Below are 26482 nucleotides of genomic sequence, written 5' to 3' on the forward strand. Positions count from 1 at the left end.
TCATACGGCAATATGAGCAGAAAAATAAAAAACGGATTTTTGTGTACTCACCGTAAAATCGTTTTCTCTTAGCCATCATTGGGGGACACAGGACCATGGGTGTTACGCTGCCTATCAATAGGAGGACACTAAGTAGATGCAAAAGACATTAGCTCCTCCTCTGCAGCATACACCCCCTGGCCGGGCCAGGCAACCTCAGTTTTAGTACACAAGTAGTAGGAGAAAAAGAAAATAGTAAGAACTTATCTCAACGGAGGAACATGAGAAAAAAGTCATAACCAAATAAGGTACTGAAAGAACCAAAGCCCAACAGGGCAACAGGGTGGGTGCTGTGTCCCCCAATGATGGCTAAGAGAAAACAATTTTACGGTGAGTACACAAAAATCCGTTTTTCTCTGACGCCTCATTGGGGGGACACAGGACCATGGGTGGGAAAAATAAAAGAAAGACAACACAACCCAAGGACGAAGAACCAGTCCCAGACAGCCTGGAGCGCCTACTGAGAGAGGTGCTCTACTGCCGTTTGCAGAATTTTCCTACCCAGATTTGTCTCAGCTGAAACCTGGGTATGGACTCTGTAATGCTTTGAAAAGTATGTAGGCTAGACCAGTTCGCAGCCTTACACACCTGTTCCACTGAAGCCTGATACCGAATGGCCCACGAAGCGCCAACTGCTCGCGTGGAATGAGCCCGCAGCCCACTAGGAATGGGCTTGAGTTGCAAGCGGTAGACTTCCTGGATCGCAGAGTGAATCCAGCGAGCCAGAGTTGGCTTTGAAGCTGCCTGTCCCTTCTTAGGCCCCTCAGGAATGACGAACAAAGAGTCCGTTTTCCTAAAGGGGGCTGTCCTGGGTATGTAATATCTGAGAGCTCTGACGAGGTCTAACGAATGCAGAGACCTTTCCACCCTATGAACTGGGTGTGGACAAAAGGAAGGCAGAACAATGTCTTCGTTCAAATGAAACGGGGTAGGAACCTTTGGAAGAAAATCCGGAAGGGGGCGCAGAACCACCTTGTCCTGGTAAAAGATCAGAAAAGGCTCGCAGCAAGAGAGTGCTGCCAGCTCCGAAACCAGTCTGATGGACGTAATTGCCACCAGGAATGTTACCTTCCAGGACAGAAGAGCAAGGGAGGATACCTTGAGAGATTCAAAGGGGGACCTGTGGAGACCGTCCAGAACGAGATTGAGGTCCCATGGGTCCAGCGGCCGTTTGTACAGGGGAACTAGATGGGAAACGCCCTGGAGGAAGGTCTTGACTTGCGGTTTTTGAGCCAGGCGGCATTGGTAGAAGATTGAGAGCGCTGAGACCTACCCTTTAAGGGAACTGAGAGCCAACCCCGCTTGCAAGCCAGACTGCAGAAAGTCGAGAATTCTGGGGATGGCCAGAGGCATAGGCTGGACGTTAGTTTCCCTGCACCATGAAAGGAAGATTTTCCACGTACGGTGGTAAATGCGGGATGACGCAGGCTTTCGGGCGCTGATCATGGTGGAGATAACCACGGGGGAGAATCCCGCTCTTGTTAACACCCAGGTCTCAATGACCATGCCGTCAGCTTCAGGGCTCTGGAGTTCTGATGGGAAATGGGCCCTTGGATCAGCAAGTCTGGGATGTCTGGAAAGCGCCACGGTACGTCTGCCAGCATTTGTACTAATTCGGCGTACCAGGCGCGCCTGGACCAGTCCGGTGCTATCAGAATCACCGGGACTCCCTCTGCCTTGATCTTCCTGATTACCCGCGGCAGCAGGTGTAGAGGTGGAAATATATAAGGCAGGCGGAAGTGGTGCCAGGAGCAGACTAGAGCATCCGCGCCGATGGACTGCGGGTCGCGTGACCTGGCTATGAACGCGGGTACCTTTGCTTTCAACCTTGAGGCCATTAGATCCACGTCTGGTGTACCCCAGCGAGTGCAGATGTGTAGGAACACTTCTGGGTGGAGAGACCACTCTCCGGCGGCCAGGCCTTGGCGACTTAGAAAGTCTGCTGCCCAGTTCTCTACTCCCGGTATGTGTACCGGTGATATCACTGACCCCGTAGATTCGGCCCAGCTGAGGATCTGGTGGGCCTCGAGATAAGCCGTTTTGCTGCGGGTGCCCCCCTGCTGATTGATATAGGCTACAGCTGTCGCATTGTCCGATTGGACTCGAATCTGACGACCCGCTAGCAGAGGGCAGAACGCCTTGAGCGCGAGGAAGATCGCGCGGATTTCCAGGATGTTTATGGGTAGGGAAGACTCCTGGGGCGTCCAACGTCCTTGAGCAGTGTGGTGCCGGTACACTGCTCCCCAGCCTAGGAGGCTGGCGTCCGTGGTCAGGACCAGCCAGTTCACTGGGAGAAAAGATCTCCCCTTCGATAGGGATGAGGACCGAAGCCACCAGCGGAGTGCATACCTGACTGAAGGCGTCAGGTGAAGATGTTTGTCCAGGGAGAAGGGGCTCTTGTCCCAGGCAGCTAGAAGGGCTAGTTGCAGTGGGCGGAGGTGCAGTTGAGCAAAGGGTACTGCCTCCATAGCCGCCACCATCCTTCCGAGCACCTTCATGCTGAATCAAATGGAGCGAGACGGAGGACGTAGAAGGCAGCGTACCGCTTGTCGAAGAGCGATCGCCTTGTCCTGAGGGAGATAGATCAAGCCCCGACGGGTGTCCAGGGACATGCCCAGGAAGGTGATGGATCGTGATGGGACCGGGGATGATTTGTCTAGATTCAGTAGCCACCCTAAGCGGGATAGGGTGTCCACGGTGATCTGTACGCTGGTTGAGCAGTCGCGGAAGGAAGGGGCCTTGATGAGGAGGTCGTCCAAGTAAGGGAGAACGACTACTCCCCTGGCGTGAAGGACGCTCATGGCGGCCGCCATGACTTTGGTGAAGACCCTTGGTGCGGTGGCAAAGCCGAAGGGTAGGGCTACGAATTGAAAATGGGAGTCCTGAACTGCGAAGCGGAGGAACTTTTGGTGATGTGGGGAGATGGGTATGTGCAGGTACGCGTCCTTGATATCTATGGAGCGAGGAATTCCCCTTTGACTATGGATGCAATAATGGACCTTAGGGACTCCATTCTGAATCTCCGTATGTGCACATGTTTGTTCAGGTGTTTGAGGTCCAGGATGGGTCGAACTGACCCATCCTTTTTGGGGACCACAAAGAGGTTGGAATAAAAAACCCCTGAACTTCTCGTCGTCCGGGACAGGTATTATCACTCCTGCTGTTTGGAGCGAGTGGATTGCTGAGAAAAAAGCCTTGCGTCATTTTCGAGTCTTTGGGGGGTTTGAGAGAAAGAACCGACTCGGGGGTCAGGTCCGAAATTCTATGTGGTAACCGGAAGACACAAGGTCTTGCACCCATTTGTCGTCTGAGGCGGCAGCCCAAATGTGTTGAAAGAGCCGCAGTCGACCTCCTACAATGAGTGTGTCTTCCGGGGCGCCGAAGGAGTCATGAGGGGGGAAATCGTCGTGGACGAGTCTCCCTAGTCCTGGACTGTTTCGGTCTAGGCTGCCATGACGAAGTGGGTTTCGGGTAGAGCTGAGAAGGTCGGTCCCTGCGTAGTCCGCGGTTAGTGGCGGGGGCAGAGCGGGACGTCGACCAACCAAATGAGTTCCGAAAGGAGCGGAATGAGGACTGTGGACGTCTGGTGAAGGTCGTCCTGGACTTCAGGTGGGGGAGGGAGGTACTCTTTCCTCCCGTGGCGTCAGAAATGAGCTTGTACAGACGTTCGCCAAACAATCGGTCTGGAAAAAAGGGAAGGCCCGTGAGAGACTTCTTGGAGGCAGAGTCCACTCGCCATTGTCGGAGTCAGAGAGCTCTACGGATGGCTATGGTATTTGAGGCGGCAAAAGCTGCGCAGGTAGCAGCGTCCATGGAGGCCTGCATGAGATACTCCACCGCAGCGGCAATTTGAGCTGTTACCTCTGTGAAGGTATGAGGGAACTGGGATTCCTCAAGCGAAGTGTTAAGGGATTCTGCCCAGACCAAGATCGCCTTTGTGACCCACACAGAGGCAAAGGAGGGCGAGAGGGAGGAACCCGCAGCCTCAAAGGCAGAGCGGGCGAGGTGCTCTACCTGTCTGTCTGTCAGGTCCTTGATGGAGGAACCATAGAGTAAAGACAGGAGCGTCTTTGTGGCAAGGCGGGAGACCGGGGGGGGTCGACCGAGGGCGGATCGGCCCAGCCCTTACTGGCAGGTGAGGCAAAATGGTACCGGGACTCCATAAGTTTACGGTTACCGAAGCGCCTGTCAGGCTTCTCCCTTTGCTTTGTGAGGATATCCTGAAACTCTGGGTGATCAGCGAAAAACTTTTTGGGGTTTCCTTGCCCTCTTAAAGGAGACCGCATGGTCAGTGGTAGTGGATGGGGGATCCTCCACATGCAGAGTTTGGTTGATTGCTGCTATAAGGCTATGTGCGCACTAGGCGTTTTTTTCACGCTGCGTTTTTATGTGCGTTTTTGTCTAAAAAACGCACCCGCGGCTAAAAAAACGCGGCAAAAACGCATGCGTTTTTGCCGCGATTTGGTGCGTTTTTTGCTGCGTTTTTGCTCACTGCGTTTTTAATCAGTGCACAATGCCATTAAAGATTGTTGATAAAAAAAAAAAAAAAAAAAAAAAAAGGTCTGATGTCATTTCTTTCTTCAAAATGTTCATTGTATGCAGGAGAGCAGACAGCTGCAGAACTAGTGTATGCAGGAGAGCAGACAGCAGCTGCAGAACTACAAGTCTCAGCATCCTCCATTCACTAGTGTATGGAGGAGAGCAGACAGCAGCTGCAGAACTACAAGTCTCAGCATCCTCCATTCACTAGTGTATGCAGGAGAGCAGACAGCAGCTGCAGAACTACAAGTCTCAGCATCCTCCATTCACTAGTGTATGCAGGAGAGCAGACAGCAGCTGCAGAACTACAAGTCTCAGCATCCTCCATTCACTAGTGTATGCAGGAGAGCAGACAGCAGCTGCAGAACTACAAGTCTCAGCATCCTCCATTCACTAGTGTATGCAGGAGAGCAGACAGCAGCTGCAGAACTACAAGTCTCAGCATCCTCCATCCAGGACTGTATGCAGTTTTTTGCCCAAAAAGAAAAAAAAAAATGACGTAGGCTTCGCCATATTTTTGTATGCTAGCCGGGTACAGCAGGCAGGTACGGGCTGCCCCCAACCCCCAGCTGCCTATTTGTACCCGGCTGGGAACCAAAAATATAGAGAAGCCCTTTTTTTTAAATTATTTCATGAAATAATTTTAAAAAAAAATGACGTGGGCTTCGCCTAATTTTTGAGTCCAGCCGGGTACAACTAGGCAGCTGGGGATTGGAATCCACAGTGCAGGGTGCCCATGCTTTCTGGGCACCCCCACTGCGAATTGCAGTCCGCAGCCACCCCATAAAATGGCGCTTTCATAGAAGCGCCATCTTCTGGCGCTGTATCCAACTCTTCCAGCTGCCCTGAAGCCGGGTGGCTAGCTAGGTAATAATGGGGTTAGGGCTAGCTGTATAGCTGGCCCTAAGCCCGAAATTCATGGTGTCACGCCAATATTAGACATGGCCACCATGAATTTCTAGTAATGATAAAAAAAAAACACAACACAGAGAAAAATATTTTTATTAGAAATAAAACACAACACAATTAGTGACTCCATCTTTATTGAAATAAAGAACCCCCCCCCTCCGCAGTAATCCTGGGTTAGGGTCCCGCGCCGTCCAATCAGGATCCAATATCATCTGATCGGTTTGCTGGAAGGCAAAGCGATCAGATGATGTGTCAGGATCAAGTGCCTGAATCCCATCACACATCAGCTGATTGTATAATCGGCTTTTATACAATCAGCTGATGCATCAGTAGAAAAAAAAAAAAAAATAATACTCACTTATGTGCTGTGGTGATTACCGGCAGCTCCTGGAGCGATCGATTGGACAGGAGTCTGATCCTATACGATCGCTGCCGGAGCTGCCGGTAATCAGCTGATGAAGTCCCCTGACGGCAGGATCAGCTGATAGCCGGCCGGGCGCGAAAAAGCCGGCGACACCGCGATCAGCTGATGCGTCAGGTGACTGCATCAAGTGATCAGCGCCAGGTCCTGCAAGCAAGGTCCTGCCCCGGGGAGACTGCACACAGCCAGAGCGGCGGGACCGGGAGGAGCTGGGAGCGGGCATGGCACCGGGACCCTGCGGACAGGTGAGTATATGACATTTTTTTTTTTTCTACTGTTCACTTTGGTTTTCGCCGCTGCCTCCACCTCCCGCCCAGACATGGCACCGCACGGAGCTGACATGCACAGGACGGGAGGTGGAGGCAGCGGTGACGGTACCGGGAGGATTCCTGCTTCTGTGTTTACCAACAGAAGGAATCCTCTTCCTGTACACGTCACTGTAGTACCCACCCCTTGCGTTTATAGCTGCGTTTTTAGTCATAGAAACGCGGCTATATGCGTTATTCATTGCGTTTTTAACATCTCATTGAATTCAATGAGTGAAAAACGCAGTGGAAAACGCAGAAATAATTGACATGCTGCGTTTTTGTGGTCACCACAAAAACGCAGCTAAAAAAAAACGCTGTGTGAGGACAGCACTTCTGAAAACCCATTGACATTGCTGGGGAAGCAATGTCACTGCGTTTTCAGCACAAAAACGCGGTAAAAAACGCCGCTAAAAACGCGGCAAAAACGCCTAGTGCGCACATAGCCTAAGGGAGTCTATTGCAGTTTGATCATCTGGGGAGGGTGAAACCAAGGAATCATCCTGGTACAAACAGCATTCTCCCTCCTCCGGCTCTTCAGAAGCCGTGGAGCGTGTGGGAGAGCCTGCCCTGTGTGCTCCCGAGGGAGAGCCATGGGGGCCATGAGAGAGTGCTGGAGACACCCGGCCGTGTGCTCTTTTTCTGATCCCTGCAACCGGTGAAGCATGGGCCCGAATTACCTCAGAAGGCCCCTCCATAGGGGTATCCTCAGGCTGCGTTCCGTCCAGGGGCCCAGAAGGGTGTGGAGGACGACATTGCATAGCCAGCACCAGGTTCTGTGACAGTTTTTCCATGGACTGGGACAGAAACTGTGCCCATTCCGGTGGGCTGGGAGCCATAGGCTCTGGGCTGATGGTTGCGGCGGTGGTGGCGGGGAGGAAATATGAAAGAACAAAAATAAAAAAATTCCCAGTTTGTCGGTTAAGAACAGGGCAATGGAATTAGGATTCGATGTATTCTTGTTTCTAACAGAAGAAGAGGGACCACACATGGCGTACGGATCTGTGCACTCGCTGACACGCACAATTTACCACCCATTTCTTGTATGAAGGCAGCAAAATAGTGAAAATTAACCCAATTACAAAATGTGCCCACATTATATTTCACTCCTAAACTAGAAAAATTATGTAAATAAAAAAGTTTAGATATTCTAAACTGGTTTTGGAGCTCGTAGACTTTACACGTCCGGGCCATCGGACGCCTACTCTACAATGTCATTACATAGCAGTGCATCTATACACAAACGTAGCAACGGAGAGGAAATCCGTCCATCTCTACATAAGGCAAAGACGGTTTATTACTGCCTCTGCAGCTGGAACAGCGAGGGGCCTGACAGCGACACAGATCTCTGTGTGAGAGCCCATCTACCATCGGTACTTATCAATTGTAATTGTTTGGTGTCTAGTAAGTGCGATTTTTTTGGGGGGGGACGTCTGCTTTCTTTTGAGGGTGTCCGCTATCTTTTGGGGGCATCTGCTTTCTTTGATGACGAGTCCTGCTATATTCTTAAACGTTTTAGCTGCTTGGACACTTCACTATGGAACTTTAACTAGGGATTATTTTTGGAGTAGGGCTTATATTTTAAGTATACTCAAAAAAGCCCTAAATATCCTACTAAGGCTTATTTTCAGGGTTTCAAGGAAACAGGGTAGTAAGAGCTGACGGTGCCTTCTCCCCCACACCCTGAGGATATGGTCACTGTGGAGTCATTATATCAGCCCCAGTTACAAGGGAAGGAAGATGAAAATAAAAATGCTTAAATACGAAACTACCCCCCCCCCCCGCCCCGCAATGTGTGAAATATAGGAAAATACCACTGTCAATCCAAATCTGTTATTAGGCCCAACCAGATAAAACCTGTCATATATATACAAAATAATAAGTGTTACAAAATAGGTAAGAAATATTTACATGTGGTCATAAACATATAATATAAGTGTCCGGCTTTCAGTCATAGGGATGGCCCCGATGAGGTTTTATTCATTGCTCAGTATACAGTGATCAGTGGTTGTATCCGCGCTCTCGGCACTGACTGACAACAGGTTCTAATGCTGAGCGGCTGTCAGTCACTGCGGGGGGCAGGGTATATATGTGGTAATAATAGACATTTCCTTTATCTTCCCACCAGTATCGCTCGACATCAGGAATAAAAAACTTGATACTGAAGTTGGTTTCTTATTGGTCCAGTTTCTTATTTGGGGCTGAGGTTGGTTTCTTATTTGGATTTGTTTCTTTCTTGTTTTTTTTTTTTTTTTTTTTTAAACATGGGGGCTTTATTTCTTTTATTTCAAATAAAGGATTTTTTGGGTGTCTGTGTTTATTTACTTTCACTTAAAAATTACTGATGAGTGTGTCTCATAGACTTCTACCATCACTAATCTAGGGCTCAGTGGCAGCTGTGGGCTGCCATTAACTCCTTATTACCCTGATTGCCACCACACCAGGGCAATGGGAAGAGCCGCGTCCAGTGAAAGAATTGGAGCATCTTATGGATGTGCCACTCCTGGGGCGGCTGTGGGCTGCTATTGTTAGGATAGAAAGGGCCAAATAATGATGGCCCTTCCCACCCTAATAATATCAGGCCTCAGTTGTCTGCTGTACCTTGGCTGGTTTCAGAAAACTGGGGGGACCCCACGTCTTTTTTAAATTATTTGATTCATTAAAAAAAAAAAAATAAGCGTGGGATCCCTCTATTTTTCATAACCAGCCAAGGTACAGCAGACAGCTAAGGGTGCAGCCCACTGCTGCTGCTGTTCCTGTGCTGGATATGAAAAATGGGGGGACCCCAATTTGTTTTTTACCCCCAAAATTAAAAAAACAGCTATCCAAGCGAGCTATCCCTCTATCGAGCTATTCTGTTATTTCTTTCAATCTATTCTATCAATTATCCTATTCCAATCATATTTTATATCTCCTTTAAAAAACACATTAATAAAAATGCCGCAAAAACGCAACAGAATCGCAGCATCATTACAAGCATTTTATTACATTTCCAGGCTCTCTGGGACAAGCTGCAGTTTTGGTTGCAGTTTGTGTGCTGAAAAAACTGCAGCGTGCGCATATAGCCTTACATGACATTCGGGGACCGATATCACCCCAACATTATATAGTGATGTCTCACATCAAAGTCTGGTCACTCCAGCTGGGCCCAAATGGGTTCTGGGCATCAGAACTGGCATCAAACAGGGCAAAATAGGCAATTCACCCACATTTTAATAAGTAACTGGTGTTTTTAAAGTTCACGTCACTTTGTTGATAAAAACCTGTAAAAAAAAAAACTGAGGGGCTGCTGATAAGTTTTTGGCTTTGTGATCTTTTTTTGTTTCTATGGTAACAAATGTTACATCACATGAAAGCCTTATGTGTCTACAGTGCTGGCCAAAAGTATTGGCACCCCTGCAATTCTGTCAGATAATACTCAGTTTCTTCTTGAAAATGATTGCAATCACAAATTCTTTGGTATTATTATCTTCATTTAATTTGTCTTCAATGAAAAAAAATAAAAAAAATTGTCATAAAGCCAAATTGGATATAATTCCACACCAAACATAAAAAAGGGGGTGGACAAAAGTATTGGCACTGTTTGAAAAATCATGTGATGCTTCTGTAATTTGTGTAATTAACAGCCCCTGTAACTTACCTGTGGCACCTAACAGGTGTTGGCAATAACTAAATCACACTTGCAGCAGGTGACATGGATTAAAGTTGACTCAACCTCTGTCCTGTGTCCTTGTGTGTACCACATTGAGCATGGAGAAAAGAAAGAAGACCAAAGAACTGTCTGAGGACTTGAGAATCCAAATTGTGAGGAAGCATGAGCAATCTCAAGGCTACAAGTCCATCTCCAAAGACCTGAAAGTTCCTGTGTCTACGGTGCGCAGTGTCATCAAGAAGTGTAAAGCCCATGGCACTGTGACTAACCTCCCTAGATGTGGAAGGAAAAGAAAAATTGATGAGAGATTTCAACGCAAGATTGTGCGGATGGTGGATAAAGAACCTCAACTAACATCCAAACAAGTTCAAGCTGCCCTGCAGTCCGAGGGTACAACAGTGTCAACCCGTACTATCCGTCGGCGTCTGAATGAAAAGGGACTCTATGGTAAGATACCCAGGAAGACCCCACTTCTTACCCCGAGACATAAAAAAAACAGGCTGGAGTTTGCCAAAACTTACCTGAGAAAGCCTAAAATGTTTTGGAAGAATGTTCTCTGGTCAGATGAGACAAAAGTAGAGCTTTTTGGGAAAAGCCATCAACATAGAGTTTACAGGGGAAAAAAAAGAGGCATTCAAACAAAAGAAGTTTCCAGCGCCAGGAATAGATTAAAAATCCTTTTTTATTGAAAATAAGGTAATAAAAGTCCAGCAGATACCATAATAGATGTCAGAAAGATGGCAGAACAACGCGTTTCGACGCTTCAGGTCTTAGTCATGTTCTGACTTAGAGTGTAACCATCTCCCTTAAATCGGATCCCTGGTCCACTAATTAGTTTCACATGTGTGGTTTCACTAGAGGCAACTCCTCAACTAGTAATTACGAGGGATCCGAAACAATGGAGATACACAGTAGCAAATTCACATATGAGTATACATGATATAATATGGTATAATGCAAGTGTGCACAGATACAAAAAATATATACACAAAAAACATATATACACATAAAATAACAACATATTAAAAAACATTTGTATAGACCGATTTCCCTTGTTGTTTAATGTAACTATGAATATAGTATATAGTGATCCAACAATACACTCTGCGTATAGCAATATAGATATAGTTAAATACCTCAAGAGATATATGATCTCTGATAAGATGACAATCTGACAAATAACTTTCCACATATATATAACATATGCCTTCCCTTCAACAATATACCAAATGCAATAGTGGATGGATATTATGTACTAATCTAACATTCCATTCATATTAAGATAAGCAATATTCCAATAGCAATTTTTTGGTTGCAAGCATATAGTGGAGAGAAAAAAAAAAACAAAAACAAAAAAAAAAAAAACAAAAAAACCCCAAAACGCATAGTATGAATTGGGATATAAGTCACATTGATGCCATTAAGTGTAATATCAATAAGGTGTAATACCAGTTATATTTAATAGTGTAGTATCAGATCCTGGCGATTATTTAAGCCTTCCGGATATCTAGTGTTGAGAGTAAAAATCCAGAAGGATTCCCTATTTAATAATTTCCTTTTATGATCTCCACCTCTGATCGGTCTGGATACCTGTTCTACACCCTTGAATTGAAAGCCGCTAATATCACCCTGGTGCACCAAGGCAAAGTGTTTTGAAACTGCTGATATAGCAATTGCATTCTGTTTAAAAACATCTGAAAGATGTCTTCTAATTCTTACTTTCAAAGGGCCCGTCGTGCAGCCTGTATATTGAATGTTACAGGTTTTACATGCTATTACATATATGACAAAGGTCGTGTTACAATTGATTAGGGAGTTTATGTGGAAAGTTTTTTGATTTGAGGTAGACTGAAAGGTTTTTCCTTTCTGTGCAAAACCGCACGCTTTGCATTTATTCGCACCACATTTATAAAAACCTTTCCGAGTAATCCAAGAGGATCTCTCTCTATGGTCAGCTTCACTCAAAAAGAGACTTGGAGAAAGAATGGTACCAAGGGTAGGAGCTCGTTTAGCAACACATCTGATATTATTTTTAGTTACTTGTTTTAAAATTGGGTCCTCACCAAGTATAGGTAAATATTTATTCACTATTTTTGTAATTGAATCAAATTGTTTACTATAATTAGTCGAAAAAACAATATTATTGCTTTGTTCCAATTTATTCTTGTATTTTCCTTTCCTTGGATTTTTTCCCAATAAATCTGATCTATTTATTTGTGCCACTATAGATTTGGCTCTATTAAGAACCCAGTGAGGATACCCTCTGTCTGCAAGTCTGTCACAAGTCAAAGTCTCTTCCTTAAAATAGTCACTAGGTTGGGAACAGTTTTGTTTCATTCTAATTAGTTCTCCTACAGGAATATTATATTTGGTCCGTGAGTGATGGCATGAGTCTGCTGTAAGGATAGAATTAGTAGCAGTAGATTTACGGTATGGTTTGATAATAACTCTATTCTTATTCTCAGAGCATAAAGTGATGTCCAAGAAGTTCATAGTTGTCTCATTGAAAGAAGATGTAAATTTCAAATTGAAACCATTGTCATTAATATAAGTAAGAAAGTCTTGTATGGTATCAGTAGGGCCCGACCAAATCATAAGCAGATCGTCCAGATATCTGCCATACCATTGCAGATATCCGGAGAATCTATTCTGTTCAGCATATAAAAAATCCTCCTCCCATCTCGCCATCACAATATTTGCAAGCGAGGGGGAGAAGCGGGCCCCCATGCTAACTCCTCTACACTGCAAATAGAACTTTCTGTCAAACGAAAAATAGTTATGATTTAAGAGGAAATCAATTGAGGAAACTATGAAGTCCTTGAGACAAGTATCATAATCACTGAATCTATCCAAATGCTGAGATAGACAACGTAATGCAATGTTATGAGGTATGGATGGATAAAGGGATATCACATCACATGATAGCCATAAAAAATGATTTTTCCACTCATATCCATCCAATGCTCTAACAACCTCTTTTGTATCCCTAATGTAACCCGGTAATTCAGGTATCAAGGGTTGAAGAAATTGGTCTATCCAACCCCCCAAATTTTCACCCAAAGATCCTATACCCGAAACAATTGGCCGTAGTGGGGGGGGGAAAGATTTTTATGGATCTTTGGGAGACAGTGGTAGATTGGAACAACAGGATTTTTATTGAATAAAAAATCCTTTGTTTTATGATTGATAGCACCAGTACAGTAGCCTTCCTCCAAATTTTTTAATAATAAATTATTATAATGTCTAGTTGGATCACCATTCAATTCAATATATGTGTCTGGATCCTGTAGATCCTGTAGTACTAATTTTTTATATAGACCTGAGTTTAATAGGACAATTTTTTTTTTTTTCTCTACCATATGCTTGCAACCAAAAAATTGCTATTGGAATATTGCTTATCTTAATATGAATGGAATGTTAGATTAGTACATAATATGCATCCACTATTGCATTTGGTATATTGTTGAAGGGAAGGCATATGTTATATATATGTGGAAAGTTATTTGTCAGATTGTCATCTTATCAGAGATCATATATCTCTTGAGGGATTTAACTATATCTATATTGCTATACGCAGAGTGTCTTGTTGGATCACTATATACTATATTCATAGTTACATTAAACAACAAGGGAAATCGGTCTATATAAATGTTTTTAATATGTTGTTATTTTATGTGTATATATGTTTTTTGTGTATCTGTGCACACTTGCATTATACCATATTATATCATGTATACTCATATATGTGAATTTGCTACTGTGTATCTCCATTGTTTCGGATCCCTCGTAATTACTAGTTGAGGAGTTGCCTCTAGTGAAACCACACATGTGAAACTAATTAGTGGACCAGGGATCCGATTTAAGGGAGATGGTTACACTCTAAGTCAGAACATGACTAAGACCTGAAGCGTCGAAACGCGTTGTTCTGCCATCTTTCTGACATCTATTATGGTATCTGATGGACTTTTATTACCTTATTTTCAATAAAAAAGGATTTTTAATCTATTCCTGGCGCTGGAAACGTCTTTTTCTATTTTCAATTGGATGGTTACCGAGCCTCATTCCTTGCGCAGGATCCCTGATTGCAACCAGCAGGTCAGTCCTTGGTGAGCTGGACTCTCCCTTATCTTCTTGGAAATTCAAACAAAAGAACACGGTCCCTACAGTCAAACATGGCGGAGGTTCCCTGATGTTTTGGGGTTGCTTTTCTGCCTCTGGCACTGGACTGCTTGACCGTGTGCATGGCATTATGCAGTCTGAAGACTACCAACAAATTTTGCAGCATAATGTAGGGCCCAGTGTGAGAAAGCTGGGTCTCCCTCAGAGGTCATGGGTCTTCCAGAACGACAATGACCCAAAACACACTTCAAAAAGCACTAGAAAATGGTTTGAGAGAAAGCACTGGAGACTACTAAAGTGGCCAGCAATGAGTCCAGACCTGAATCCCGTAGAACACTTGTGGATAGATCTCAAAATGGCAGTTTGGAGAAGGCACCCTTCAAATCTCAGGGACCTGGGGTAGTTTGCCAAAGAAGAATGGTCTAAAATTCCAGGAGAGTATTGTAAGAAACTCATTGATGGTTACCAGAAGCGGTTGTTCGCAGTTATTTTGGCTGAAGGTTGTGCAACCAAGTATTAGGCTAAGGGTGCCAATACTTTTGTCTGGCCCATTTTTGGAGTTTTGTGTGAAATTATCAATGATTTGATTTTTGTTTCATTCTCTTTTGTGTTTTTTCATTGCAAGCAAAATAAATGAAGATAATAATAAAGAATTTGTGATTGCAATCATTTTCAAGAAGAAACTGAGTATTATCTGACAGAATTGCAGGGGTGCCAATACCTTTGGCCAGCACTTTAATACAGTATATGATTTCAAAAATTTCAAAATTTTGTTTTTGTTGTGTGACGCCCCTGACTCTATCAGGGTGTCACAGGGAACTGCACCCCTTTCTCTTATGGTGCAGAACTCACCCTCCATGGTTCTGGGTTCCTACACACTGGTATTGCTTCCATCAGCACTCAAATCCTAACCACACCTCACACCACACCCTGTCAGGCACACCAGTGGGTGGTCTAGCTGGAAAAGGGCCACCCGCCTAGGGGTCAGACAGACTGGTAGGAGGGAGGAAGTCAGTCGAGTAGTAGCCCTCAGAGAGTGAGGAGCTGAGGGACTTGTAGCTACCTGTGTGACCTTGGTTGGGTCACAGACGGTGGTCTGGGGCCAGAGGAGTGAGAGACCCGGTCGCAAGGTATTGGAGAAGGGTGTACTGACTTAGTTTTGGAGAACGGTCGGCACCGGAAAATCCAGTAACCGGACCGGTACCGAGCACGGCGGGGTACAGGACCCTAGATCAGGGAGTAGCTTCACACAACCTGATAATTCACCTGTGGAGGATAGTCTCTTAATAAACTTTCCCCAAGAGCTCAGAGATTGAAGGCACCAACACAACGAGGGGGATAGGGCTTTTCAGCTTATGCGGCCTACAGAAATCCCTAGTGTCAGCCATCGAGAGCACAGCTCCACTATAACGTTATGGGGAGCGGGACCCTGACAGCTTTAGGCCGAAGGGTCACTTAGGAAAATCTACAAAATTGTGCATGGAGGTAGGCTCCGGACCACTAAGCAATACCAGCGGGAACAGATACATGGACGAGTTCCCCCGAGTGGCAGCGGCACCCAGAGACTTGGCTTACTTCTGTGTCAGAGTCTGCTTAATGGTTGCACCAACGTCTACACCACCTGAGTGAGTACACTGCACACCCTGCGTCCTGCCTGCCCACTTAGCCTGCACAATGCTATCCTCAACCTACCTTCCAGAGTCCCGGGGTCTCCCGTACCCGTGGAGGGATCACCATCTGGCTACCCCACTCCATCTCCCCCCGGGTATTGCCATCGGCAGCGGCGGTACTCCCCTTGCAGCGGCGGTACTCCCCTTACCGCGAACCACGGCTGGCGTCACGAACTCTCCCTTGTAAATAACCCCCCCTTTACATTTTGAAGTGGCCACAAGCCCCCGGGTCCAGAGATCCTCGTGCCACAGCAACCCCGGATCCGAGCAGTTTGAATGATGCAGGGGCGGCACAGTTGCTTATGGCAACAGTGTTCTACGCACGCAGGAAAACAAAATGGTGGAGTCTAATAGGATATTCACAGCAACTGAGAGCAGAGAAGTGATAAAATTCTTGTTTTTGCAAGGAAAGTCAGCGAAGGATATTCACGGTGATATGTCGCAGACATTGGGGGTCAATGCCTTTTGTATTCCACAGTTAAGAACTGGGTTACTGTTTTACCAAGTATTTAAAGGGATTGGATACAGCTTTAAACAAGGCAATTCATTTTATTATAATGATTAAATGATTACAGAAAATAGGAAATAGTGTGATATTGCGTACACTTTTGCATAATATAAATCACAAAGGTAAAGTACTTACATTGCACACTACATCAAAAAAACTACACGCATCTGCCCGGAAACCTCAGCTGTGAGAAGCAAAACAGCGAAGACAGGGAAACTCCTGGGATCCACACTGTGGTGTAATGGGCGTCCCCTCCACAGGTAAACAGGCTTCCGACTTTGCTGTAATCGTCACCAGTCTATATCTCACTTGAGAACAAATTGCTTGTGTAACTAAATGTTACACAAACTCTAATAGGTTCCATTTGTCCAATATAGTATCCCTCTTCTGAGTGGCCAACTCTTCAGAAGTCAACTTACATTGGACAAATACGTCACCGGATGAGACATGCCAAAGGCTCCTTGTTTTAGATGTTTTACCATACTATAAACACGCACATTCTCAGTAAACATTGATAAGAAAACTATGTGGTACTGAGTGATACTATACACAGGTATTTTCTCACTGGAACTATAATTCCAGGTGTCTGGGAAAATTACAGAGAAAACAAGCTAATAGAAACTACTGTATAACTGTTGCAGTCTAATATCTTAAAGGGTTTCTTAAAGACAGACTTCCAATATGGATTCCTGATGGCCACTAACATGTTAACACTACAGTTGCCAAATGTAAAACGGGCCACTTCAGCACCAATGATGAGGAACGTCCTGGACGCCCGAGAGTGGTTGTTGTTCCGGAGATCAATGCTGTGCACAACCTCATACTGGAGAATCCACGAATTTCAGCTAAAGCAATAGCAGACATCATGGGGATTTCCCGTGAATGTGTTTGTGTCATTATCCATGAACATTTTGACATGAGGAACGATCTGCAAAGTGGGTCCTCAAATGTCTGACAACAGATCAGAGAAGCATGTGAGTGAAAACTTCCCGGTCCATTTGTCAGTGTTTCCGCACTGATAACTTCCTGGATCGACTGGTCACTATGGATGAGACCTGGATTTATTTGTATGACCCTGAAAACAAGGAGCAGTCAAAAGTGTGGAGGCACAGTGGTTCTCCTCACCCAAAGAAGTTCAGGGTGCAAAAATCAGCCACTAAGGTGATGGTGTCTGGGTTCTGGGATAAGGAGGGAGTACTGCTAGTGGACTACCTTCAAAAAGGTTCCACCATCAATGCAAGATATTACATTGAACTTTTGGTCCAATTGAAGGCAGCTCTGAGGCCAAAAGGCGCGGCAATCTGTCCAAAGAAATCATGTTCCTACAAGACAACGCCTCCGCTCACACTGCACAAGCAACCACGGCAAAACTGGCAGAGCCGGGCTTCTAGCTGGTGACCACCCACCTTATTCACCAGATCTAGCTCCCTCCGCCTCATCTGTTTCCAAACCTGAAGAAACACCTCAAGGCACCAAATTTCACACCATTTCTGATGCTATGGCTGCTACGGATGCCTGGTTTGAGGCACAACCGAAATCCTTCTTTTTGCTAGGCTTACAGAACTTGAAATACTGATGTAAGAAGTGACATCAGTGGAGAGTATGTGGAATAAATGGAAAGTTTCATCATCCTATCTCATTTCTTTCTGGGTAGAGCCAAAGACTTATCAGCAGCCCCTCGTAAAAACCCCAAAAAGAAACCGACTTCAGCCTCATCATAAAAGCAAAGAAACAATAAAGATGACGACAGGAAAATGAAGGAGAGGAAAATAACAGAGACCCTGCACCTACCTCCACCTGCAGAGCCGCACACTAGATATATAATACCCTGCACCTACCTCCACCTGCAGAGCCGCACACTAGATATATAATACCCTGCACCTACCTCCACCTGCAGAGCCGCACACTAGATATATAATACCCTGCACCTACCTCCACCTGCAGAGCCGCACACTAGATATATAATACCCTGCACCTACCTCCACCTGCAGAGCCGCACACTAGATATATAATACCCTGCACCTACCTCCACCTGCAGAGCCGCACACTAGATATATAATACCCTGCACCTACCTCCACCTGCAGAGCCGCACACTAGATATATAATACCCTGCACCTACCTCCACCTGCAGAGCCGCACACTAGATATATAATACCCTGCACCTACCTCCACCTGCAGAGCCGCACACTAGATATATAATACCCTGCACCTACCTCCACCTGCAGAGCCGCACACTAGATATATAATACCCTGCACCTACCTCCACCTGCAGAGCCGCACACTAGATATATAATACCCTGCACCTACCTCCACCTGCAGAGCCGCACACTAGATATATAATACCCTGCACCTGCCTCCACCTGCAGAGCCGCACACTAGATATATAATACCCTGCACCTACCTCCTCCTGCAGAGCCGCACACTAGATATATAATACCCTGCACCTACCTCCACCTGCAGAGCCGCACACTAGATATATAATACCCTGCACCTACCTCCACCTGCAGAGCCGCACACTAGATATATAATACCCTGCACCTACCTCCACCTGCAGAGCCGCACACTAGATATATGGCTGCTCTGTGCTTACAGGACCTGTGATGATGTCACATGGAGGGGAGGAGTCAGGGTCACATGATCAGCTCCTCAGTGTATGCAGGGCTCTGCTGTGCTGGTTGTCATGGTGCTGGATGAGGGGAAGTTTATGTGTGGGGTCAGGAGGGGTTTACAGTGTGGATGTAGCAGAGCCGAGTGTGTACGAGGTGTACGGAGCGGAGCCGTGTGTGTACAAGGTGTACAGAGCAGAGCCGTGTGTGTACGAGGTGTACGGAGCGGAGCCGTGTGTGTACAAGGTGTATGGAGCGGAGCCGTGCGTGTACGAGGTGTACGGAGCAGAGCCGTGTGTGTACGAGGTGTACGGAGCAGAGCCGTGTGTGTACGAGGTGTACGGAGCGGAGCCGTGCGTGTACGAGGTGTACGGAGCGGAGCCGAGTGCGTATGAGGTGTACGGAGCAGAGCCGTGTGTGTACGAGGTGTACGGAGCGGAGCCGTGTGTGTGTACGAGGTGTACAGAGTGGAGCTGTATGTGTATGACATGTACGGAGCAGAGCTGTATGTGTATGACATGTACGGAGCAGAGCCGTGTGTGTACGAGGTGTACGTAGCGGAGCCGTGTGTGTACGAGGTGTACGGAGCGGAGCCACGTGTGTATGAGGTATACGGAGCGGAGCCGCGTGTGTACGAGGTGTACGGAGCAGAGCCGTGTGTGTACGAGGAGTACAGAGCGGAGCCGTGTGTACGAGGTGTACGGAGCGGAGCCGTGTGTGTACGAGGTGTACGGAGCGGAGCCGTGTGTGTACGAGGTGTACGGAGCGGAGCCGTGTGTGTACGAGGTGTACGGAGCAGAGCCGTGTGTGTACGAGGTGTACGGAGCAGAGCCGTGTGTGTACGAGGTGTACGGAGCAGAGCCGTGTGTGTACGAGGTGTACGGAGCGGAGCCGTGTGTGTACGAGGTGTACGGAGCGGAGCCGTGTGTGTACGAGGTGTACGGAGCGGAGCCGTGTGTGTACGAGGTGTACGGAGTGGAGCCGTGTGTGTACGAGGTGTACGGAGCGGAGTTGTGTGTGTACGAGGTGTACGGAGCGGAGCCGTGTATGTACGAGGTGTACGGAGCAGAGCCGTGTGTGTACGGTATGTACGGAGCAAAGCCGTGTGTGTACGGAGCAGAGCAGTGTGTGTACAATGTGTACTGAGTGGAGCCATGTGTGTATGATGTGTATGGAGCAGAGCCATGTGTGTATGACGTGTAGTGAGTGGGGCTGTGAGTGTATGACGTGTAGTGAGTGGAGCTGCGTGTTTATGACGTGTAGTGAGTGGGGCTGTGAGTGTGCAGTGACCCAGAGTAGACACTACTAGAATGTCCCCTGATGGCCGTGTGTTTCTCTATAATGTTGCGCATTATCTGTGCCTTCTGAAGCCTTGCTCTGAGAGTTGTAGCATCTACACTGACCTCTGCTGGCCGTTCTCAAAACTACCTTTGCCTTATATGGTAAAAGGAAGTGACGCAGCAGTGAGGACATTTCCGGGTCCTTTTTTGACAGGAAAAATAGAGAAAGATGTCTGCGTCTGAGGACTCAGGAGGTGAGGACTGAGTATTTGTGGAGAGGTGTATGACGCTGGAGGTCGTGGGGCTACTTCCAGTCACTTCTATCCTCTAGTGACGGTGTCTGGTAAAGAGAAGGAAACTCTCTGTGGAAAGGAAAATCCAGGCTGACATTTATCCTAAATCAAGGAAGGCCCCGAACATAGCGAGATCCAGAAAGTCACAAACTGCTCAGAGCCAAGACGGTTATAGAGGCCAAGATGCTACCTACTCCCAGGAGGAGTTTGCACCCAGCTCCACCTGTTTTATGTACATCTTTTTATATTAATAAATCCATTTTTACGGGCCTTGGAGTGGAGCCACTTTTTCTTCTTCTCTGGATAATACTTCGGACATTTTATTTCTCATCTGAGTGTGCTCCTCCTGGCTCGTTTTGTTACAAGGACTGGAGCAGCTTTCCTTCAGCCACGAAACTGAAGGTAAACCCTGGTGGTGCAGGATTAATTTAATTTTTATATTTGAAGCCCACTAGAGGTCACTAGCATCTGCAGAAGGATACAATAGAATGGTCGATCAAGCGGTAATTCAGTACCGGGAAGTCACGTAGGTACAGAGGGATACGTGGAGCTGGAGTCAAGTGAGAGCCGAGGGTCGGAAAGCCAGGAAGTATGGTCAGGAGCCGGAGGGGAGCAGAGCCGTAGTCAGATAGCAAGCCGGGGTCGTAAACCGAGAGGACAAGGAAGTATAGAGGGAGTTGAGACGGAATAACAAAGCAGAGAACGGGTTAGGGAGACAGAGAGGTAAGACAAGACGGGAAGGATGGAGGTCAGGGAAAGGAGTACTAGGTAGCGGGCAGTATCAGAACAGACTCACAGGAACCAGAAGCACACACTGCAGAGCAGGAACTATTCACTCGTGGCATACCAAGGAAAACAGTTCCAAGATAAGGCAGCGTGACCCAACGAGGCACGACAGAATAGGGTCCTCCCATTGGACCTAACCCTGGAGAATGCAGACAGCAGGAAACCAAACACCTACAATGGCTCTCCACAAGCAAAGTCATATGAAAATCATGACAGTAATATTTCTGATTTTATTGAACTCTTCAAGCACCAAGTCCAGGAAAGTGTCCAAAAAAATGACCGTGGCTTTCAAGGGGCTAACAGCTCAATTTTGGAAAAAGATGTATTAATGTCTTGTCCTGTATCATATACAAATTAAAATAACCATAAAGACTCCTATAAAGGGGGTCAGCTATGAAGCTGACCCTGTCCTTTGGAAACAAGTAACTAAAGAGAATCCTCTACCAGATGTAAGGCCAATCTCAGCGTAAATGCACAAGAATGCAGAAAAGGACAGATTTATGACCGATAGAGATAAGAGCAGCAGTGGAACGGAAAAATAGCAAATAAATTCAAATCCTTTGTATCGCCTTACAGAAAATATGAATTGAGGTTTTATGAACTGCATTGTTAAATAGAAAAGTCATATTTTCAAATTTGTGATAAAACGGAGAATGCAAAGAATTGTTTTGCATCATTGGGTGATGGCCAGGGTCTCACCAAATGGATATTGGCCAAAGAGATGAAAATATCTATGCAATGTTTCCTATTTTTGAACAGATAAAATCATGAGAGGAAAGATGACAGTAATATCTTCCGCCTAGAACCTCCAGTGGCAAAGATATTGTAAAAGTTGGGAATCTCATAATTTTCTAAAGGGTGCGTTACACGCTGCGACATCGCTAGCGATAACTAGCGATGTCGCACGCGATAGCACCTGCCCCCATTGTTCGTGCAACATGTGGTGATCGCTGCCGTAGCGAACATTATCTCTACGGCAGCGTCATACGCACATACCTGCTTCGCGACGTTGCTGGAGACACCGAACAAGCTCTCCTTTAAGGGGGAGGGGCGTTCGGCGTCACTGTGATGTCACACGGCAGCCGTCCAATAGCAGAGGAGGGGCGGAGATGAGCGGCCGTAACCTTCCGCCCACCTACTTCCTAACTCATTGCCGGTGGACGCAGGTAAGGAGATGTTCCTCGTTCCTGCGGTGTCACACATAGCGATGTGTGATGCCGCAGGAAAGAGGAACAACCAGCGGCATGCAACAGCAACGACATTTGGAAATGGAGCGACGTGTCAACGATCAACGATTTTTTCCGTCTTTTTGATCGTTGATCGTTGCTCCTAGCTGTCACACGCTGCGATGTCGCTAATGGCACCGGATGTGCGTCACAACCACCGTGACCCCGACGATATATCGTTAGCGATGTCGCAGCGTGTAAAGCACCCTTAAGACTTAGACACATTCTGTAGTTATCTGAAGTCCAGCCGTGTTATGTGTCACCAGAAGGGAAGTATGTGGGTGTAACTTGTGTTAATAAAATGCTAATGCCAAATATGATACTCATTCAATGAACACAACATTGCTGTATAGGATTGCCTCTTAATACGGCCGTGCATAGTGGAATTTCTGTCCCTTACGTGCTGCAGTGAGTAGTGTCCGGGTAACCCGCCTAATCTAATAGTAAGGGCGTGGTAATAGGTTGCTGGCTGGACACCATGCGCATAAAAGTGTGAACAGTGCCCTATGTGCGCCACTAGTGTGCAATTTACCTTGCACCTGTGAAGTGTCCATCATGTTGAGAGGTTTGTCTGCATCCTGTTTGTGCATTAGATGTGTTGGCCTGGGCTAACTGGACTGGTTGCCCTTTTTTGCTGTGAGTACATTTTATAATACATTTTTGGGGGAGTTTTTATCTCCTCTTCTTGTTGCTATTTTTGATAGGATTGTTCTGCGTTCCATTGGCGTCCTTCCCTCTATAAATCAGAATCTATGTTTGTGATCCAGGTTCATTTATTTTCTCTCGTTATTCCCTTTTATTTTATGTAATTGTATATGTTGTAATGTTTTGTTCCCCTTTGTAATATCTTTTGTGTATTTTTATAAACACAGCCTACTTTTCAGATGAAATATATAAAATTTAATAGCTTATGGATTTGGGATGTTGTTTATGGAGTAAGAGGAACAAAGCTACTTGTAATGTGTGTCCAATCAACCTGCATAAGCAAAGACCCTGATTCCAGCGATGTGTCACTTACTTGGCTGCTTGCTGAAGTTTTGAAAATCAGTTTTCTTTGTTTAAAATCTACCAGTTCTTGAACTACTGCTCTGTGTATAACCTCACCCACACCACTGATTGACAGCTGTGTACAATGAGCATAGACAGGAAGCTGCTAATCAGGGTGGAGTTATACAAAGCTTATGGAGATAGAGGATACATAGTATCAGGTTTACTAGTTCTCTAGTGATAATCCCCTAGTGATAATACAGTGAATTTATCAAAACTATAGCAAGCAGCCCAGTAAATCAGAGTCCCTCTCTGGCAATAGAAGGTCACAACATTTGGCTGTGCAAAATGTTCCCTGATTTTCTATTTTTCCAGCTGTTAGTATTCTGTGTACTAGGTATCTCCTCTGCTGGGTTTTCATCCTTTTACTTTAGGACACTGGGGAGCTCCTCTTCCGTTCAGTTGATAATCATCTGTATTTCCTCTTGGGTTAAAATATTCTCATTTTTACTGGCCTTGTGATGGAGATATTCAGTTCCTTCACAAGCTCTGGATGCAACCAGGTGGCTTGCACACACCAGTAGGATCGTTGTTGCTCTTTACTGAACTTCTTACTGAGTCGTCTAGCAGTACGTTGTTTGTTGTTTCCCTTGTTTGTTATTCGTGTGTGTCCTTTAGTACTTAGTGAGGTTGATGAAGAGCTCATCCCATCCGTTCCCTATTTAGGGCTCAGTTCAGGGTCAGCCTAGGGTCAGGTATCCGGCTCGGCGCATAGGTGTGGAATCTATATATGGTGGGGAGGGAACCAAGGGGCCCAGTGGTAGACTTGGTCAGGGCTCTCATATCCCCTTACCCTAGGCACAGGGTTTCCCTTCCCTTTCGCCGTTCGCTTGGTACATAGACTGACACTGTCTACATTATTCTGATTTTTAATTAAGTGACCAAATCCCATTGAATTCACAAAACCCCAGCATAAGTATCATAAATGTTACTTCCTCTCCACCAAGAGATAGACCCCTTTCAGTTCTGGCTTCTTTTACACCCATAATCTAAACTGGAATATACCTTTGTGGGCAGAGACGAGTGAACCTAAATAGTAAAGTTCAGTGTTTGTACCAAATACAGACTTTATACAAAAAAATCAGTGTTAGAGTTCAGAGTTTTGGTGCTTTATGTTTCCTAACCGCTCGATCTATCAGTGCTTGGCCAGGTGTGAGCTGCTTGTAGTGTTTGAATGGCTTTCACGGGGAGGTAAAAACATTGTTATAAGATGTATTGTGTACAAGGAAAAAACCCCGCCATCCGTCCCCCGGTAATAAATGGCTGGATGCATGTGGGCGGAGACCCGAACTACCCAATCAGTGACTTCCAACAGCGTTTAGGACCAGTCCGGTTTCCGAACTGAACTTTATCTAAAGTCCAACTGAGAAAGCTTAAACCAAACTTCAACAGGTCTGTTCATCTCTATTTGTGGGTAGCCCTACAAAAAAATAATCCATTGGATATCAGACAGATAAAATCCTTTAGTTTTTTAATTACAATAATTATCCTTTGTAAAGGGCTCGTTCTTATAACATAAAGGGCTCAATTTATGCGGGGGCCACTACTGATTCATGAAATGGTGCTTGCCTCTTCATGAATTTGGAGCGTTTGACGAGTGGTATGTGCCTCCTAGTGCCATGCAAGAAATATTACTCCCATCAGGGACTGGAGTGAGATTTCTGTATGAAGGAAAAAGCTCTGCTACAACCATGTAATATGTTGGTGCTCAGAATTTTTTTTACATTAATACTAATATTTCTGGCACGCACAGGAAAAAGATGTCAATATGGTTTTAAAGAATATTTTATTTTCATAATCTGCAAAAGGAATCAACCAAAATGCCAATGTTTTGGCTCACATTTGAGCCTTTTTCAAGGCATGTATATGTGCCACTCCCATGTCAGCAGACGGGCTGCTCGGATCTGGGTGCTCGGTGGCTCGAGGGTCTCCGGACCCGGGGGTCGTGCCGCCACTCAAATGAAGGGGGATATTTACAGGGGGTAGTTAAAGAGTTTGTGACGGCACCCGTGGTATGTGGTAATTTGGAGTACCACCGCTGCAGTTGGGAGTACCCGCGGGTGATGGAAGGGGGCAGCCAGGTGTTAGTACCCTCCACGGGTAGGGGCAATGCCCCGGGACTCGGTGATGGTGTTGGAGAGCGCCGTGGGGAGAAAAGGGGGTCACAGTCGTACTTAGTCCAAAAAGCTGACACCGACAACTGGATAAACCAAAGTTCTGGACACTGCTGCCACTGAGGGGAGCTAGTTTGGGTTCCGTCCCCGATGGTGCTGTCTGGTGTTCTGTGACCTTCCTCCTGGCACTTAGTTCTCTTCTCGGTTGGCCCCGGTAGCATAAAACTAGTCGGGTCCCGCTCCCCAGTATGGCTAACTGATGGAGCTTGCTCTAAGGGTTCACGCTTGAGATTTTCTGGACCGTATTAATGGAAAGTCCTATCCCCCTCGTTGTGCTAGTACCCCGATTCTGGAGCAGGTGGAGAGCGGATCTTGAAGGCTTCGTTCTTGTCGGGGAAATTGTCAGGTTGCCTGAAGCTACTCCCTGACCTAGGGTCCACGTACCCCGTCGTGCCCTGAGCCCAGCCCGGTGATGGTACAAGGCCGCCAGCTGTCCTCCTCGACAGTTCCGTGCCCCTTGTCACGATCCCCTGCGACCGGGAGTCCAGCTCCTACTAGGCCCAGACCACCGTCTGTCACCTAGTTACTACCAAGGAGCCCAGCTCCTGACCTCCTCTCTCCTTCACCTCTAACGCAACACTGACCTACTCCTGACACTCCTGACCTCCCCTTACCAACCCCCCAAGTGGGCGACCCTATTCCACTCAGGCCGTCCACTGGTGTGTCTGGTGGGTGTGGTGCAGAGTGTACCTAGGACTTTAATTGACTGATGTTGGCAACACCATACAGTTGGGGACCCATAACCAAGGAGGAGATGGATATTGCACAGAAGGGCAGACTGCACATTACCCTGTGACGCCCTGATAATCCAGGGGCGTCACATATATCTAATAACCAAAGTAAATATAAAGACAATGTCAGTCAAAGGAAAAAAATAAAAAAATAAATAAAAAGAAAACAAAAGTAT

At 46.2% G+C, this 26482-nt stretch overlaps 1 protein-coding gene across 1 annotated transcript in view; it reads right to left on the reverse strand.

Moving 5' to 3' along the window:
* LOC142259337 (uncharacterized) overlaps positions 1 to 16644 on the reverse strand; it is a 38940-nt gene extending 22296 nt beyond the window's left edge. The window contains exon 1 of the mRNA XM_075331802.1: positions 16582 to 16644. Coding sequence (XP_075187917.1) covers positions 16582 to 16644 — 63 coding nt within the window. The remainder of the gene's footprint in view (positions 1 to 16581) is intronic.
* Between the last annotated feature and the right edge of the window lie 9838 nt (positions 16645 to 26482).

Source organism: Anomaloglossus baeobatrachus (genome assembly GCF_048569485.1).
Source record: "Anomaloglossus baeobatrachus isolate aAnoBae1 chromosome 5 unlocalized genomic scaffold, aAnoBae1.hap1 SUPER_5_unloc_9, whole genome shotgun sequence".
NCBI lineage: Eukaryota > Metazoa > Chordata > Amphibia > Anura > Aromobatidae > Anomaloglossus > Anomaloglossus baeobatrachus.